This window comes from Acomys russatus, chromosome 7, assembly GCF_903995435.1.
Source record: "Acomys russatus chromosome 7, mAcoRus1.1, whole genome shotgun sequence".
NCBI lineage: Eukaryota > Metazoa > Chordata > Mammalia > Rodentia > Muridae > Acomys > Acomys russatus.
In genome coordinates, this window is record NC_067143.1 from 35,945,077 (window position 1) to 35,961,974 (window position 16,898).

The following is a 16,898-nucleotide window of genomic DNA, read 5'->3' on the forward strand; positions in this document are numbered from 1 at the left end:
GCCTAGAGCTCACATCCTCCTGCTTCTGCCTCCTGAGTGCTGGACTTAAAGATGTGCGCCACCACATCTGGCTAACAGAATTGAGGTGCTGGTGGTCAAGCCCAGGGCCTCATTTTTTTATTTTTGAGATAGGATTTTACTATTTTACTCAGGCTACCTTCAATCTCCTGCATCCTTCCTGAGTAGCTGGGACCACAAGTTTCATACCTATGCATCCAGCTAATATAAGGACCCTTACCATCCCATTTGTCTGATGATAGGAAGGCACATAGTGATATGCCATTGCACATATTCTCTGATATTCCCTTACACCACTGGTTCTCAGCCTTCCTAATGCTGTGATTCTTTAATACAGTTCCTCATGTTGTGGTGACACCCACCTATAGAAGTATTTTTGTTTATTTTTGATTTTTGGTTTTTCAAGACAGAGTTTCTTCTCTGTGTAGCCTTGGATGCCCTGGAACTCACTCTGTAGACCAAGCTGGCCTTGAACTCACAGAGATCCTCCTGCTTCTGTCTCGTGGGTGCTGGAATTAAAGGTGTGCCACTACTACCTAACTCATAAAAATATTTTTATTGCTGATTCATAGTTGTAATTTTGCTACTTTCTTGCGGATGCAGTTTAGAGTAGAGTCTGACTGTCCAGGTCTCTGAAGAGAACAGAGGTGACTGAAGGAGGGAGGAAAGGAAGAAATATGTATGATTGGCACATGGAGTAGAGAAGAGGGGAGGGTGGGAAAGGGTGGGGCACACTGATTTCCTGACCTTCTGGTCTGGTTGGACACTTCTAATTTGGATTCTCATTGTTCTCAGTCTGTGTTGGACAGTGGCAGCGAGCCACATTTCCTGATAGCTAGCCACGCTATCACATAAATGAATCACCCGTGTAGTGCAGTGTTTTTTGTGGTCATTTAGTGGGGCTCTTCATCTGTTTTCTGTTGCTGTAAGAGAAAAATCATAGACTGAGTTATGCATAAGCAGTAGTTGATTTGGCTCATGGTTCTAGAGGCTGGGAATTCCAAAGTTAAAGGGCCACATCTCTATTGGTGGCCTTTGTGCTATATAAGATGAACTAACAGGCATGTATGTGAGACAAAAATATTTGGCTGAATCATCATATTTTTTTTTTTTTTTTTAACTAAGAACCATCCCTGCCTTAATTATCCATTCATGAGAGCAGAACTCTTAGACCTAGTCTCCTCTCAAGAGCCTCACCCCCAGATCAGCTGTACTCCCAGCCTTTAGGTGGTAGAAGCGGGAGGGTTAGGAGTTCAAGGTCCTCTTTGGCTGTAAGAGACCTTGTATCTCCTTAACCCCAAAGGGGGAAAAAAATCAAGTCCTACCCCTTAATTCTGTCACTATGGTCATTACATTTTAATGTGAGTTGTGAAGGAAACATTCGAAGTATTTTGTTTGTTTTTGAGACAAGGTCTCATGTAATTGAAGCTGGGCTTAACCTCCCGAGTTTTTACTGTTCCCATCCCCTAAGGGGTTGCAGACACACATCTCCACATCAGGCTTACATTAAGAAACAAAACAAAGCTGAGCATGGTGTCACACGCCTTTAACTTAGGAGGCAGAGGCAGGTGGATCACTGTGAGTTCGAAGCCAGCCTGGTCTACAAAGTGAATCCAGGCCAGCCAAGCAAGGCTACACAGAGAAACCCTGTCCCCCACCCCCAAAAGAAAAAAAAAAAACCCAAAATATATACACACACACACATAAACATTTATTTAAATTATTTAGTATGTGTGTGTGTGTGCACTTGCCATGGTGTGTGTGTGTGTGTGTGTGTGTGTGTGTGTGTAGACAAGGACAATTTTGGGGAGTCAGTTCTTTTTATCATGTGTGTCCAGAGGATCAAACTCATGTTGTCAGGCTTGGCAGTTTTTACCCAAGTCATACAGAGGGGTAGATGGTGGAACAGGGTGCTCAGTTCTGATTCAAGTTACTTTGCTAACAAGCAGCTCTAATTGACCATTTTTTATTTATATTTCCAACTTAAAGTGAATGGTTTTCCTGCAGTATAGTCCCATTGTAAGCTGAGGAACATCTGTCAGAGGGCAGCTGAGAAAAGCCCCTTCTTTCACTAGAGCCTACTCCTGTGGCAGCCACAGAGATCCCCAAGGCTAGCGGCATGTCTTTGTGTTCCTGCAACATTTCAACTTTGGAATCTTTGCAACTCTTGTTTGCTTGTGGTCGATGAGCTGAGTAAGGGACAGCTTCAGAACCACCAAACAGCAAGGAGTCCTTACGGCCATGGCATGGTGCTTACAAAGTTCAGTGGGAGGGGTTCTTTAATACAGGTGTGAGCAGGATTACTGTCTCCTTTTCTCTCAAGTGTCTGATTCTGTTCTCACAAGTGCAATGCCCAGGCAGTGCTGGGATCTGTTTGCAAGTAAGGCAAGGTAAAATAAGTGCAGATTACGAAGTGTCAGGTTTTATCTCTCTCTGTGTTTGTTATCTAGCCCTAGTTTCTGCTTCTCAGTCTGCTCAGACTATAATTTTTTAAAAAAAGATTTGTTTATTATGTATACAATGTTCTGCCTGCATGTACACCTACACACCGGAAGTGGGTTGTGAGTCACCATGTGGTTGGCTGGGAATTGAACTTAGGACCTTTGGAAAAGCAGCCAATGCTCTTAACCTTTGAGCCATCTCTCCAGCCCCAGACTATTATTCTTATTCCCTCCACTTTTTTTTTTTTTTTCATTTTAATTTGATGATGATGATGATGATGATGATTTTGGTTTTTCGAGACAGGGTTTCTCTGTATAGCAGCCCTGGCTGTCCTGGAACACTCTATGTAGACCAGGCTGGCCTTGAACTCACAGAGATCCACCTGCCTTTGCCTCCTGAATGCTGGGATTAAAAGGTGTGCACCAGCATACCTGGCTTTTTATTTTATATGTATGGGTGTTTTGTCTGCATGTGTATCTGTATGCCATGTGTGTGTCTGGTGCCCTCAAAAGCCAGAAGAAAGTCTTTTATCCCCTGGAACTAGAGCTATAGATAGTTGTGTGTCTGGGTCAAATACTAATCAAACCTGGGTCCTCGCCAGTACGATGTTTCAGGCCTGTAATCCCAGCACTTGGGAGGCAGAGGCAGGTGGATTGCTGTGAGTTCGAGGCCAGCCTGGTCTACAAAGTGAGTCCAGGACAGCTAAGGCTACACAGAGAAACCCTGTCTCGAAAAACAAACAAACACCAAACTTGGGTCCTCTAGAAGAGAAGCCAGTGCTCTTAACCATTGAATCATCACTCCAGCCCGTTTCATTTTCTTGTAACACAGAAGCTGTATGGTGGTAAAACGCACACATACCATGCATAATTTAGTGGGGTTTAGTTTTCTCATAGAATTGTATTCCTTTATGGTTCAGGATCAACCTGTGCCTTCCTTCTGAGTCCTGGTTCCTAGCTCCTAGCTCTTAGAGCTAGTCTTTTGTCTCTACTGGCTTCTCACTGATTTCACCCTTAGACATATGTCTTGGATGATCCTGGGACCTTGGCCAGTAGGTGTTTTTTCACTGATGAAATATTTAGATTTAATCAGTTTCTGTAGGGATCCAGGATTCATAGACAAGGGCTATTTCAGGTAGATCTTTTCCTACTCACAAGGCCTATCACCCCTTACAGCCTTTCTTTATGAAAGTTTCAGGGGTTAAGGCTGTAGGCAAATGGTAAAGCTGGTAATAAACTTACTTGGGACTTTGTGACTATCCTTGTATAATCTCAGCTGTGGACAAATAATCTTGTGAAATTCTAATGGTGGGTCACCTTCCAGTAAACACAGTGGAAGCAAATTTGAGTAAATAATTTCCTTATTGTTACTCAAATAAGGAAATAAATGGTAATATATGTTCAATGGTCATAAGTGCTGTGGAGGGGGAAAAGGTAGAATAAAGGGCTGGAGATAAGGGATAGGGGTGACCATGGAGAGCACCTACACAGATCAAAGTCTGTCGGACATGAGGAAGTGACCCACAGAGACCTAGAACAAGAACCTCTCTTCTCTTGTCTTCATTGTCTTTTCGTCTTGTCTCTCTGTGTAGCCCAGGCTCCTGAGTTATGGTGTTATAGGTATGCACCAAGTGGGCAAGGAGTTGTAAATCAGAGAGAGAGAGAGGGAAATGTACAGGTGCTGAGGAGGAACATGGCCAGAATGCTTGAGGAGTGGTAAGGAGATCTATGGGTGCCATGATAAAACTTGATGAGAGCACCTTATGGGAAGATGTGCCAGTGAGCTCCAGCATGCTGTCTAGGTGGCAAGAAAGACTATATTTTACTCAGGGTAAGACAAGATGGTGCTGGAACAGGTTAAAAGGAGAGTCTGACTTACATTTTCTTTTTCTTTTTTTTTTTTTCGAGAAAGGGTTTCTCTGTGTAGCCTTGGCTGTCCTGGACTCACTTTGTAGACCAGGTTGGTCTCAAACTCACAGTGATCCTCCTGCCTCTGCCTCCTGAGTGCTGGGATTAAAGGTGTGTGCCACTATGCCCAGGCCTGACTTACATTTTCAAAGAAGCATTTGGCTGTTAAGTTGACCACAGCTGTTATAAGCCAGAGGAGAATTCAGGCCATGGTGGAAATCCAGGCAAGGTAGCGGTTAGATTTGGATGTATCTTAAAAGTATAGTGCATGGTATTTGCTTGTGGACTAGGTGGGAGGTATGAAGGAAAGAAAAAATTTGACCTTAGCACCTGGAAGGATTTGGGTAAGGATGAGTGTAAGAGGAAATCGAAAGTTGCTATTAGGTCCTTTAGATATGAGGTGTCTGTTAGACATCCAAGTAGAATGCCAAGTCTAAAAGTGCCAATTAATAATTTAATGAGTTCCTACTGAGGGCTTGTAAAGGCAAGAAAGCAAGTATTTTACTGAAACTGGCTGTAATAATGGTCGAGAATTATGCCATGGGGGATAGTAAGGAAAACAGAGGGAGCTAGGGTGACTTCTGTAGGAATCTCAGACCCTCAGTATACCTGTAGCAGCTGGTATGAGCTTCAGGGTAGGGGCTGGGCCTTCAGCTTTGTGTCTCTTTGGTAACCTGTGGATAAACCTAGTGTTTTTTAATGTGTAATCAAGAGGTTGGGCTAGAACAGTGTTCTAGAAACAACCAGGAAGCTTTGAGCCAGACCTATTGAGTCAGAATTGCTGTGCCTGGAACCTGAGCATCTGTTTTAGTCATTTGCATTTTGTTATTATTACTACTTTATTTTACATGTATTACATTTTATTTATTTTTGTGTGTGCACATGCCATAGTATATGTGTGGGAGGCAGAGAACAACGTATAAGAGTTGTTTATCAGCTTGCACCATGTGGGTTCTGGGACTTGAACTCAGGTCCTCCAGCTTGGTGGTTGGTGTTTTTACCTGCTCAGCTTTCTTGCTGGCCCTGTTAATTTTACACTGTACAGGCAGACCAGCAGCAGTCTACAGCCGCTTGGAAGCCACCAGACATGATAATTTGGGAGATTCTCTTTTATTCTTACATCCTGTGTAATGCCTATGCCTTCTTGGGTCTGTTTTGCCTGGGTCTATTGGAACAGCTGTTTCTTATCTACCTGTCTAAGGCTGAGACTCCTTAGACTTTTTGTTTTGTTTTGTTTTAATTGTTTGAAGGACAGGTGTCTCATGGAATGAAGCATTAGCCAGTCATTCAGAACATCTGTGATTTTGGGTCACTTGACCTATAAGCAAGTCTAGATGATGTCTAGGAGAGTTGTGATATGTATATGGAATGGTCTGTTTATCTACCTTAGGAGTCAATACTTAATTGTTTATTAGCTGTGCATAAATTTGCTCAGCTGTTGTAGCCTTGTTTGTTTAAGAACTCAGAGGTCCTTAAGGCTAGTTTAATTTTACCTTTTAATCAAAGTCTAGCAGCATAGTGGGGAGAAAAGCCAGTTCCTATGGTTCATGATTCTTTAGTATTTCTTTTTTTTTTTTTTTAAAGATTTATTATTTATTATTATGTATACAGTGTTCTGCCTGCATGCATACCTACACACCAGAAGACGGCACCAGATCTCACCATAGATGGTTGTGAGCCACCATAGATGGTTGTGGTGGTTGGGAACTGAACTCAGGACCCCTATAAGAGCAGGCAGTGCTCTCAGCTGCTGAGCCATCTCTTCAGTCCCGATTCTTCAGTATTTCATCTGGACCATTCCTAGTCTGGGACTTGGTTCTGAGTCCAGATAAATATACAGCAACACTTCACCTCCCATCCCCGTCACACACATTTCCTTTAGTCTAGCTAGTGATTTTGCTAACTTTCTTTGAATACCATCCATGAAAGCAATGTCTCTCTGACCAGTCTCCTTCCAGAGTCCAGGCCGAAACTCATGTAGGTCTTGGGAGCAACGGTGTGTTCTTGAGCCTGCTTGGTCACTCTGCCTTCCCTTTGTCATCCAGGTACAGGAGTTTCTCTGTCTTGCCCCTACCTCAACAGTCGTTTGTTTGTTTGTTTGTTTGTTTGTTTGTTTGTTTTTCGAGATAGGGTTTCTCTGTGTAGTCCTGGCTATCCTGGAACTCACTATGTAGACCTGGCTTGCCTCAAACTCAAGATCTGCCTGCCTCTGCCTCTTGAGTACTGAGATTAAAGGGGAGTGCCGCCACCACCTGGCTAAAAATTCTTAACCATTATAAGCAATCACTGAACATTTGTGGAGTCAGTATGTAAATTGGTCATTGTGTTCTGGGGGCAGAATCAAGAGTTCACCAAGTGGTAAGAAACATTTCTTTCCTTGCTTTCTTCTCCCTCCCTGCTGCCCTACCATCCCAAAACTCATAGCACATTTTGAAGCTAACTTAGTTTTGTGGTTCTAAAGTAGTCCTCCCTCCCAAGACAGGGTTTCTCTGTGTAGTACTGGCTGTCCTAGTCTCACTTAGTAGCCCAGGCTGGCCTTGAACTCACAGAGATCTGCCTGCCTCTGCCTCCTGAGTGCTTGGATTAAAGGCATGAGCTACCACATCTGGCTACAGTCGTCCTAGTTCATGACAACTTCCTGTGTCAGTCTGCAGCAGTGTGAGTTTCTCTGCCCTGTTAAACAGATCATATTAGTAAATATCTATATGAAGCTTTTCTTAATGCTTTTGGAGTGCCTCAGCCTCCTTGATGCCCTGTTGCATAACTTTTATTATATTCCCATTATTGGAATTTAGTATTGGCAAGAAATGGGTTTATAGCCAGGCATGGTGGCACGCACCTTTAATCCCAGCACTCAGGAGGCAGAGGCAGGCGGACCTCTGTGAGTTCGAGGCCAGCCTGGTCAACAAAGTGAGTCTAGGACAGCCAGGGCTATTACACAGAGAAACCCTGTCTCGAAAAACAAACAAACAAACAAACAAACAAAATGAATGGGTTTGTTTGTTTGTTTGTTTCAATACAGGGATTCTCTGTATAGCCTTGGCTGTCCTTGAACTCACAGAGATATAATAAATTTTATTATATTTAGCGTGTGTGTGTGTGTGTGTGGGAGTATTGGCTTTGTGGGTCCCAGGAATCAATTGACGTTATCAGGCATGGCAGCAAGTGTCATAACCCGCTGAGCCATCTTGCTAGACCAGAAATTTTTCTTTTTTCTTTTTGGTTTTTTGAGACAGGGTTTCTCTGTGTTATCTTGGCTGTCCTGGACTCACTCTGTAGACCAGGCTGGCCTTGAACTCACAGTGATCCACCTTCCTCTGCCTCCCAAGTGCTGGGATTAAAGGTATGCACCATCACACCCAGTTTGTTTTTTCTTTTTAATTTGAAGGTTTTGATGCAAAGGGAAGAAAAACTCATATTTTCAGTGTGAAGTCTGTTCTTAGCTAAGCTAAACTTTTCTTCTTTTTTTTTTTTTTCCTTTTTCTTTCTGGATTTAAATGCTTGCTTTACTACACACACACACACACACACGCACGCACGCACGCACGCACGCACGCACGCACGCACGCACGCACACGACTTTTTGGTGTGTGTTGTTTGGGATTGAACCCAGGTCCTTTTTGCTTTCTTGAGGCAGGGTTTCACCATGTAGCCTTGGCTGTCCTGGACTCACTATGTAGACCAGGCTGGCCTTGAACTCACAATGATCTGCCTGCCTCTGCCTTCCGAGTGCTGGAATTAAAGGCGTGGACACCACACCCGGCTTTGAATCCAGGTCCTTAAACATGCTAGGCATACCCTCTTCTATAGAGGTACTCAGCCCTGTATATGAAGTCTCATGTGTAGCCCAGCCTAGCCTTCTTCTCTCCATTCTCTTGCCTCAGCCTTCCCGAGAGGCGAGGTGTAAGTGTGCATCTGCATTCCTGCACTAGCTGTCTGACCTAGCAAACCCCTGAAGCATTTCTGTGGGAGAACAGTGCTTATTCTGATGTAATACTTATTCAAGCCCCTGTCATTTTCTGGTGGAGGACACTGGTCTCCAGTAAACCGTTTATTATCTGTCAACCACTGCTCCTCTCTCCCACACGCTTTCCCCAGCACTACAGAAGGACCAACTGTCCTACCTTTCTTCAGCTTTTTTCCCCTTAGGCATTGGAAGACTGGAAGAAAAAAGGAGGGAGGGAGCATCTGAAGCAAGGGTCCCAAAGGCATTTATTCATAGCTATGTGGCCCCACAGACCAGTTCACTGCCTGTTGTTCATGGACTCCAGCACCTAGTTCAGGAGACAAACATCTGTTCTGTTTAAAACCTTAATCATAATGCCAATAGATACTTAAAGTTATGATATATTGTTATAATGTGACAATACTTTTTGTATCAGTCTTTTTTAAAGTTAATGAGTAATTTTTTTGTTTCTCTGTAGATAATTGACCATGTTTTTGTTGAATGCATAATAGTCAAATATTTAACTATTCCCCATTAGTAGGTGTTTAGTCTAGGCCTTGAATCTTCTATGTAAGGAAGTATGACGTTGAACTTGTGATCCTCCTGCTTTTTTCACCTCTGAGTGCTAGGATTATCAGTATTCTTCACACACTTGGTTCACACCCCCTACCCCCACACTTTATTTGGTCCTGGAAGGAGACTGACAAAGTCCTTCTGTAGATACTAGTGCCCAGGTGGAAGGAATCCATTCCTCAGCCTTGAGAATAATTCTCCAAAACTACAGATACTGATATAGAGCTGTAGTCTTAAATATAAATATGCTTACATGAATGTTTAAGGTGATAAGATTACTAGCAAGGGTTTTTGTTTTTTGTTTAGATTTTATTTAATATATATATATATATATAGACTCATAAATATATATGAGTGCTCTATCTGCATGTATACTGACATTCCAGAAGAGGGCATAAGAGGGTGTAGATGATTGTAAGCCACCATGTGGTGGCTGGGAATTGGACTCAGGACCTCTGGAAGAACAGTCAGTGCTCTTAACCTCTGAGCCATCTCTCCAGCCCTTCTTTTTGGTTTTTTGAGACAGGGTTTCTCTGTGTAGCCTTGGCTGTCTTGGACTCACTTTGTAGACCAGAATGGCCTTGAACTCTGCCTGCCTCTGTCTCCTGAGTGTTGGGATTAAAGGTGTGCACCAGCATATCCGGCTAAGGGCACTTATTTTTGAAAAGGATCCTAGTTGATTTGTAGCTCTCACATAGTGGCCCACAGCCTCCCATAATGAAATCCTATGTCCCCTTACAGAAGCAGTAGACTCACATATGATGCACAGATGTACATTTGATCAAAACACTCATATACATTAAAAAAGATTTAAAAGAGGTTTTCAGAGCCAGGTGAGGTACATGCCTCTAGTCCCAGCACTCGGGAGGCAGAGGCAGGCGGATCGCTGTGAGTTTGAGGCCAGCCTGGTCTACAAAGTGAGTCCAGGACAGCCAAGGCTACACAGAGAAACCCTGTCTCGAAAAACCAAAAAGGGAGGGGGTTTAATAGCAGCTGAGCGTGATGGTACATACCTTTAATTCCAGCATTTGGGAGGCAGAGGCAGGTGGATCTTTGTAAGTTTGAGGATAGCCTGGTTTACATATTGAGTTCCAGATCAGCTAGAGCTATAGAGAGAGACCCTGTCTCAAAAAGAAGAAGAGAAGGAAAGTAGGGGAAAAAGAAGAAGAAGAAATGGAGATAGCACAGAGAGAGGAAGAGAAGTGGGGAAAAGAGAGAAAATATATATATATATATAAACATGAGAATATGTACAGAAACATTCAGTAAAGATCTTTAGAGACTCTAGGCACCGTTTGTTCCTGATATTTGTGTGTGTTAAATATGTTAGCCACCCAGAGGGTGAACATATGCCAGTGAGCTATAGGTAGGTAGTGGGGGCAGAGTTGGTGGGGAGATGTGAGGGGGCATGGCTCAATTGGATAGAAGGGCACACTCTCTTTTTCTTTTGGTCATGGGGTCATGAGGCCAGCCAGAAATCTGAAAGTATTAAGGGTTAAGACCTTCCAGGCTTGTCATTACGTATAAGCTTCTCCTTTTAAACCTCTTAGGGTGAAACTCAGGTATGTGACTTCCTAGTGTAGAAGGTGAAGATCTGCAGGGGTGGGCCAGCTGCATGTGTGCATTAGTGTGATAAGTATTCTAAACAGATGATGCAGGACAGTTCAGGGAGGCCCTGGTGGTCATTGATTCTATTCCTTGTTTCTCTTGTAGCTCTTGTCAGCATCCAGCCATGGGGGATATGAAAACCCCAGATTTTGATGACCTTCTGGCTGCCTTTGACATCCCAGATCCCACAAGTCTTGATGCCAAGGAGGCCATCCAGACTCCCAGTGAGGAGAATGAGAGTCCCCTGAAGTCTTCCAGCATGTGCATGGATGAAAATGTGTCCCTGTCTCACGCTGGATCAGCCCCAGATGTGCCGGCTGTGAGTGTCATAGTTAAGAACACCAGCCGCCAAGAATCGTTTGAAGCAGAGAAAGACCACGTTGCTTCCAGTCTCCTCCACAACGGGTTTCGGAGCTCAGACCTGCCTTCAGACTCCCACCACTGTGGGAAGTTTGATTCTTCTTTCATAAATGGAGACAGTGCTAGGAGTTTCACGAACAAGCTAGAACCTTCCAAGTCGGAGCCATTACCCACTTTCAACCAATTCAGTCCAATCTCTAGCCCAGAACCTGAAGATCCTGTCAAAGATAATGGGTTTGGGATAAAGGCCAAGCACCCTGACAGTTATTTCCCACCTCCTCCTGGGGCTGTGGGGGGCCCAGTCCTGGAAGCTCTGGCTAAGTTCCCAGTCCCGGAGCTACACATGTTTGATCACTTTTGTAAGAAAGAAGCCAAACCAGAACCCTTGCCTTTAGAGAGCCAGCAGGAGCAGGAGCCGGCTGGGCCGAAGGCGGCAGAACCTCCCAAAGATCTGGATTCCAGTCAGCTCTTTGGGGAAGCTTTAGAATTCAACAGTCACTCTAGCAGCAGTGTTGGAGAGCTCAAGAAGCTTGCTCCAGAGCTTAGTGCTTGCTCCTCTGTCCCACCTAGGCAGCGTCTGAAGCCAGCCCATTCCAAACTATCCTCTTGTGTTGCAGCCTTGGTGGCCCTACAGGCCAAACGAGTGGCCAGTGTCACCAAGGAGGATCAGCCTAGTCACACAAAAGATTCCTCAGGGCCCACTAAAGAGGGTTCTAAAGGCAGCCCCAAAATGCCCAAGTCACCAAAGAGTCCCCGGAGCCCTCTGGAGGTCACTAGAAAAAGTATCAAGCCATCAGATAGCCCTCGGAGCATCTGCAGTGACAGTAGCAGCAAAGGGTCCCCTTCTGTGGCTGCCAGCTCCCCACCAGCAATTCCCAAAGTTAGAATCAAAACAATTAAGACATCATCAGGGGAAATCAAACGAACTGTTACAAGGATCCTGCCAGACCCTGATGATCCAAGTAAGTCCCCTGTTGAGTCACCTGTAGGGAGCACCATTGCTGAGGCCCCTAGTGAGGTGCCGGGGGATGAAGGCACAGCCATGCCTGTGGAAGAGCCCTTTTCTGAGGCAGGCATAAGTTTAGGGAGCCCCCAGGGTGACAGGAAAGGAGATGAGAGCATGATAAAGACCAGTGACTCTTCATCTCCCTGCCGCGTCTCTGGGCCCCGAGTCCCAAAAGGAGCTGCCCTGACCTCACAGGCAAGCAAGAAGCAGCAGAGCACAACACTTCAGACATCAACCTTGGCCCCTGCCAGTCTCTTGCCCAAAGCTGTGCACTTGGCCAACTTGAACCTCGTCCCCCACAGTGTTGCCGCATCTGTGACTGCAAAGTCCTCAGCACAGAGACGGAGCCAGCCTCAGGTTGCACAAATGACAGTGCCCCTCGTCCACCAGGTGAAAAAGGCCGCCCCTCTAATTGTGGAGGTCTTCAACAAGGTCCTTCACAGCTCTAACCCTGTGCCCCTCTATGCGCCAAATCTCAGCCCACCTGCAGACAGCAGAATCCATGTGCCGGCCAGTGGGTACTGCTGCCTGGAGTGTGGAGACGCGTTTGCCTTAGAGAAGAGCCTGAGCCAGCACTACAGCCGGCGGAGTGTCCACATCGAGGTGCTGTGCACACTGTGCTCTAAGACACTGCTCTTCTTCAACAAGTGCAGCCTGCTTCGGCATGCCCGAGACCACAAGAGCAAGGGGCTTGTCATGCAGTGTTCTCAGCTGCTTGTGAAGCCCATCTCCGCGGACCAGATGTTTGTGGCAGCTCCTGTGAACTCCACGGCACCAGCAACCCCAGCCACTTCTTCCTCCCCCAAACCCAGCCCCACTTCAAGCAACGCCAGCCCTGTAATTCCAGCCTTGCCACTTTACCCAGACCCAGTGAGGCTCATCCGGTATGGAACCAAATGTCCTGAATGTCACAAGCAGATGCGAGACTATATGGTCCTGGCTGCACATTTCCAGAGGACCACAGAGGAAACCGAGGGGCTAGTAAGTAGACCATCCGGCTGTTGGGTGGTGAGCCTCAGGCCATGCAGGTTCTATGATAGGGACTGGAGAGAGCCCATTAATATGGGAGCAGTGGTAGAATCATCATCATCTTCTTCTCCTCCTTCTTCTCCTCTTCCACTTCCTCCTCCTCCTCCTCCTTCTTTTTAAGTTTATTTCATGTATAAGTGCCCTATCTGCACATACACCTGCATGCCAGAAGAGGGCATCAGGTCACATTATAGATGGTTGTGAAGCCAGGTGTGGTGGCACAGGTGAATGGCTGTGCGTTCGAGGCCAGCCTGGTCTACAAAGCGAGTCTAGGACAGCCAAGGCTACACAGAGAAACCCTGTCTCCAAAAAACAAAAACAAAACAAAAACAAAACAAAAAGATGGTTGTGAGCCACCATGTGGTTCCTGGGAATTTGAACTCAAGACCTCTGGAAGAGCAGACAGCTTTTAACCGCCGAGCCTTCTCTCCAGCTCCTAGATCATAGTCTTAGAAGAGGACGTCTGGCTTAATGATCAGCATCTCACCTGAATATATAGTGCTTGGTTTTTTATTTGGAAAGAGACCCTATTCATACCTGTGGGGAAAGCCTGAAGATCCAGCAAGTTTAACCAGGGGTGGTGGTTTTGTATATAATTCCAGCACTTGTAAGGCTGAGGCAGGAGGATTATGAGTTTGAGGTCAGTTGGGTAATAGCCACATTGTCTCAACAAACAGAAACAAAACAGTATCTTTATGAACATGGTCCGTGTTCCACTTCCACTTAGATTACCAGTTAGTTTGGTTCAGATTCAGGCCTGTTAGGGCTTGGCTTGGTGGTCTCTTTCTGGCCTCTAGCAGATGGCAGCATGGTTTAGCATGTGCCCAGAGATCCTGGGGATAAGGGTAGGTGAATCACTGTCTTTGTCCCTTGGTCTATTTTCTAAGAACATTCTGCCCCTCAGTAGACAGAGCTGTTGAGCAGAACCTCTCTGGAGGCAGGGCCAGAGGCAAGGCTGAGGAAGAAAGGAGAGTGGAGTAGGCACGTGGGCTCTGTGCCGAGGTGTTGTAGGTCTCTGTCTTTCACCGTGTTCTCCCAGCTCTAAAAAAGGAGTTGAGTCAGGTGCGGTGGCGCACACCTATAATCCCAGCACTCTGGAAGGCAGAGCCAGGCGGATCCCTGAGTTTAAGGCCAGCCTGGTCTACAGAGTTAGTTCCAGGACAGCCAAGACTACACAGAGAAACCCAGTCCCCATCCCCCACCCCTCCAAAAAAAAGAAAGAAAAGGAGTTGAGCTTTTAAAAAAATTTTTTTTATACTTTATTTTATTAATTTATTCTTATTACATCTCAATGGTTATAATTTTAATTTGTGTACATTGGTGTGGGGGTGTCAGATCTTGGAGTTACAGACAGTTGTGAGCTGCCATGTGGGTGCTGGGAATTGAACCCAGGTCCTTTGGAAGAACAGGCAGTGCTCTTAACCACTGAGCCATTTCTCCAGCCCTGAGTTGAGCTTTTTGCCTGTTCTGATTCCTGGTTATTGTTGATGAGATATGTGCTTTGTTTTTAAAGGCACTATGTGCTGTACCCTCTACTGTCCCATTGATGTTGCTAGCAGATTCTGTCAAGAAGTCAGCCTTAAGCTGTGGTAGTGCATAGTTCTAATCCCAACACTTTGGAGCTGGAGGCAGGAGGGCTTCGTAGTAAGACTTCATGGCTAAAAAACAGAAAGGCATCCAGGTTGGGCTACGTGTATGTGTATTTGTGTGCATGTGTGTACATGCATGTAGATTACAAAGAACATAAGATTGCTTCTTATTTTCTTGAGCTTCCTTATTTGGAAGCTCACCATTTTGCTTAGGTTGTCTGGCCAGCAAGCTTCCAGGGTCTGCCTATTTCTACTCCCCAACAGTGAGGTTACATTCATGCATAGCTTTCATGCGTAGCATTTTTACATGGGTGCCAGGCTGTCTGTTTAACTCAGGTTCTTATGCTTACACAGCAAGTGTTCTTACCCATGAGCCATCATTTGGCCTCTAGGGTTCCTCTCATGACACAGCTCAACTTACTCCTTTACTATGTTTCCCTTAGCCAGGGTGCATTAGTTTGCTCTCTAAATCGTAATAAAGACTATTAGCGGGGGTTGAAGAGATGGCCCCTTTGTTGCTCTTGTAGTGGACTTGGGTTTGATATGGCACCTACATGGTGGCTCACAGACATCCATAACTTCAATTTTAGGGGATCTGGCCCCTTCCTCTGACCTCCAGAGGCACCAGGCATGCACGTGGTACACGTACGCATGTGCATGTGCATGTGCAGGTAGAACACTCACACGCGTGAAAATAAATCTTTTTGTTGTTGTTGAGACAGGGTTTCTCTGTGTAGCCTTGGCTGTCCTGGACTCACTTTGTAGACCAGGCTGGCCTCAAAAACTCACAGTGATCCTCTTGCCTCTGCCTCCCAAGTGCTAGGATTATAGGTATATACTACCACGCCCAGCTGAAAATAAATAAATAAAAAAGGGGGGGGGGGGCAGGAGTGGTGGTTCATGCCTTTAATCTCAGCCCTTGGGAGGCAGAGACAGGTAGATCTCTTGAATTCAAGACTAGCCTGATCTACCTGGGCTAGACCCTTCTGTGTCAAACATTAACAAAATGCCCTATAGATTTGCCTACAGGCATTAGCTTAATTGAGGTTCTTTATCCCAGATAAGACTAGCTTGTGTCAGGTTGACAGAAGAACAGCCAGGACAAAGGGCTGCAGAGATCTGGGAGGACAACTGACAGCTACTTCCACTTTAGTCCAGGTCACTGTGCCGGCCCTGTACTGCTCAGGGGATGCTAGCAGGAGGCGGCCTAGGAGATGGTGATAGACAGCAAAGGCAGCAGTCTGCACCCAAACCTCTGCTGTATGACAGACCCATTGAGATTAAAACATGACTGAGAACCTACCTCACATCAGAAGGACTAATTCATAATGGCTGCAGGCATAGAGGCAGTATTGTGTGGTTGTGTTGGTTAAATTGGGCCTGTAAGGCCGGGAAGAGAGTCTCTGAAGGTATTCTGGCCCTGGGGAGCACAGGTCAGAGTTGAGCAGAGATAGTAAGGAATAGGACATTGTTAGTGACCATGAGTACTGGGCAGAGGTGGGAAGTTGAGCTTCTGCAGAGGACTTGGTATCTGAAGTGGCTAGGAACTGCCATAGGGTCACTGTCTTAGTCAGTGTTCTGTTGCTGTGAAGAGGCATCACGACCACAGTGGCTCTTTTATAAAAGAAAACATTTAATTAAGGCTGCCTTACAGTTTCAGAGGTTTAATCCATCATCAGCATGGTGGGAAGCATGGTAGGAGGTATGGTGCTGAAAAGGTAGCTGAGAACTACAACTGAGTCTGCAGCTAGCAGGAAGAGAGCCCCAAAGCCCTCCCCCAGGGACGCACTTCCTTTAATAAGACCACATCTAATCTAACAAGGCCACACCCCCTAATCCCTCTCAAGTAGCACCTCTCCCTGATGACCAAGCATTCAGAGCCATGAACCCAGGCGCTATTCTTGTTCAAACCACCACAGTCATTTATCTTCACCCTCTCTTCCATTTTTCTTGTGATGAGTCAGATGGAATGTGGTAAGCACCTTCTAGGGGCTTCCATGTTCTTGTGTCGTAGCATACTTGAGTTGGGCTAGGACTCTTATTTCTGAGTTTGGTCATTGAAGATCTCTGGCTGTGGAGGCCTAGTCCCTGGGTCTATGACATTTCCCACATTGCTTTTTACCCCAATTCTAAAGTCTTGTATATGTAGAAATTGGCATAGAATCAGAGCTGGCACCCCTCTTATCCTACGCCTTCCCTGTATCACACAGCCACACATGACTGAAGAGACTGCTCTGGAAGACTGTTGGCCTTCTCTCAGCCCAGCTTCAGTCCTTCATAGTATCTCCTGTAGCTGAATGTGGCTTCTAGGGAGGAAGACGAGACCAGGAATTAACTAGCCTTCATGGCCACTAGGCTTGGGTTCCCATGACAGTACCAGTATCAGGCCACATAGTCAGGTCAAAGGGTTTTCAGATGAG

General features: G+C 45.6%; 1 protein-coding gene across 7 annotated transcripts in view; it reads left to right on the top strand.

Moving 5' to 3' along the window:
• Znf592 (zinc finger protein 592) overlaps positions 1–16,898 on the top strand; it is a 47,495-nt gene that overhangs the window by 14,944 nt on the left and 15,653 nt on the right. For all 7 annotated transcript variants that reach the window (XM_051148800.1, XM_051148805.1, XM_051148799.1 and 4 more), the window contains one exon: positions 10,600–12,841. In XM_051148800.1, the coding sequence (XP_051004757.1) occupies positions 10,619–12,841 (2,223 nt within the window). In that variant the 5' untranslated portion in view covers positions 10,600–10,618. The remainder of the gene's footprint in view (positions 1–10,599; positions 12,842–16,898) is intronic.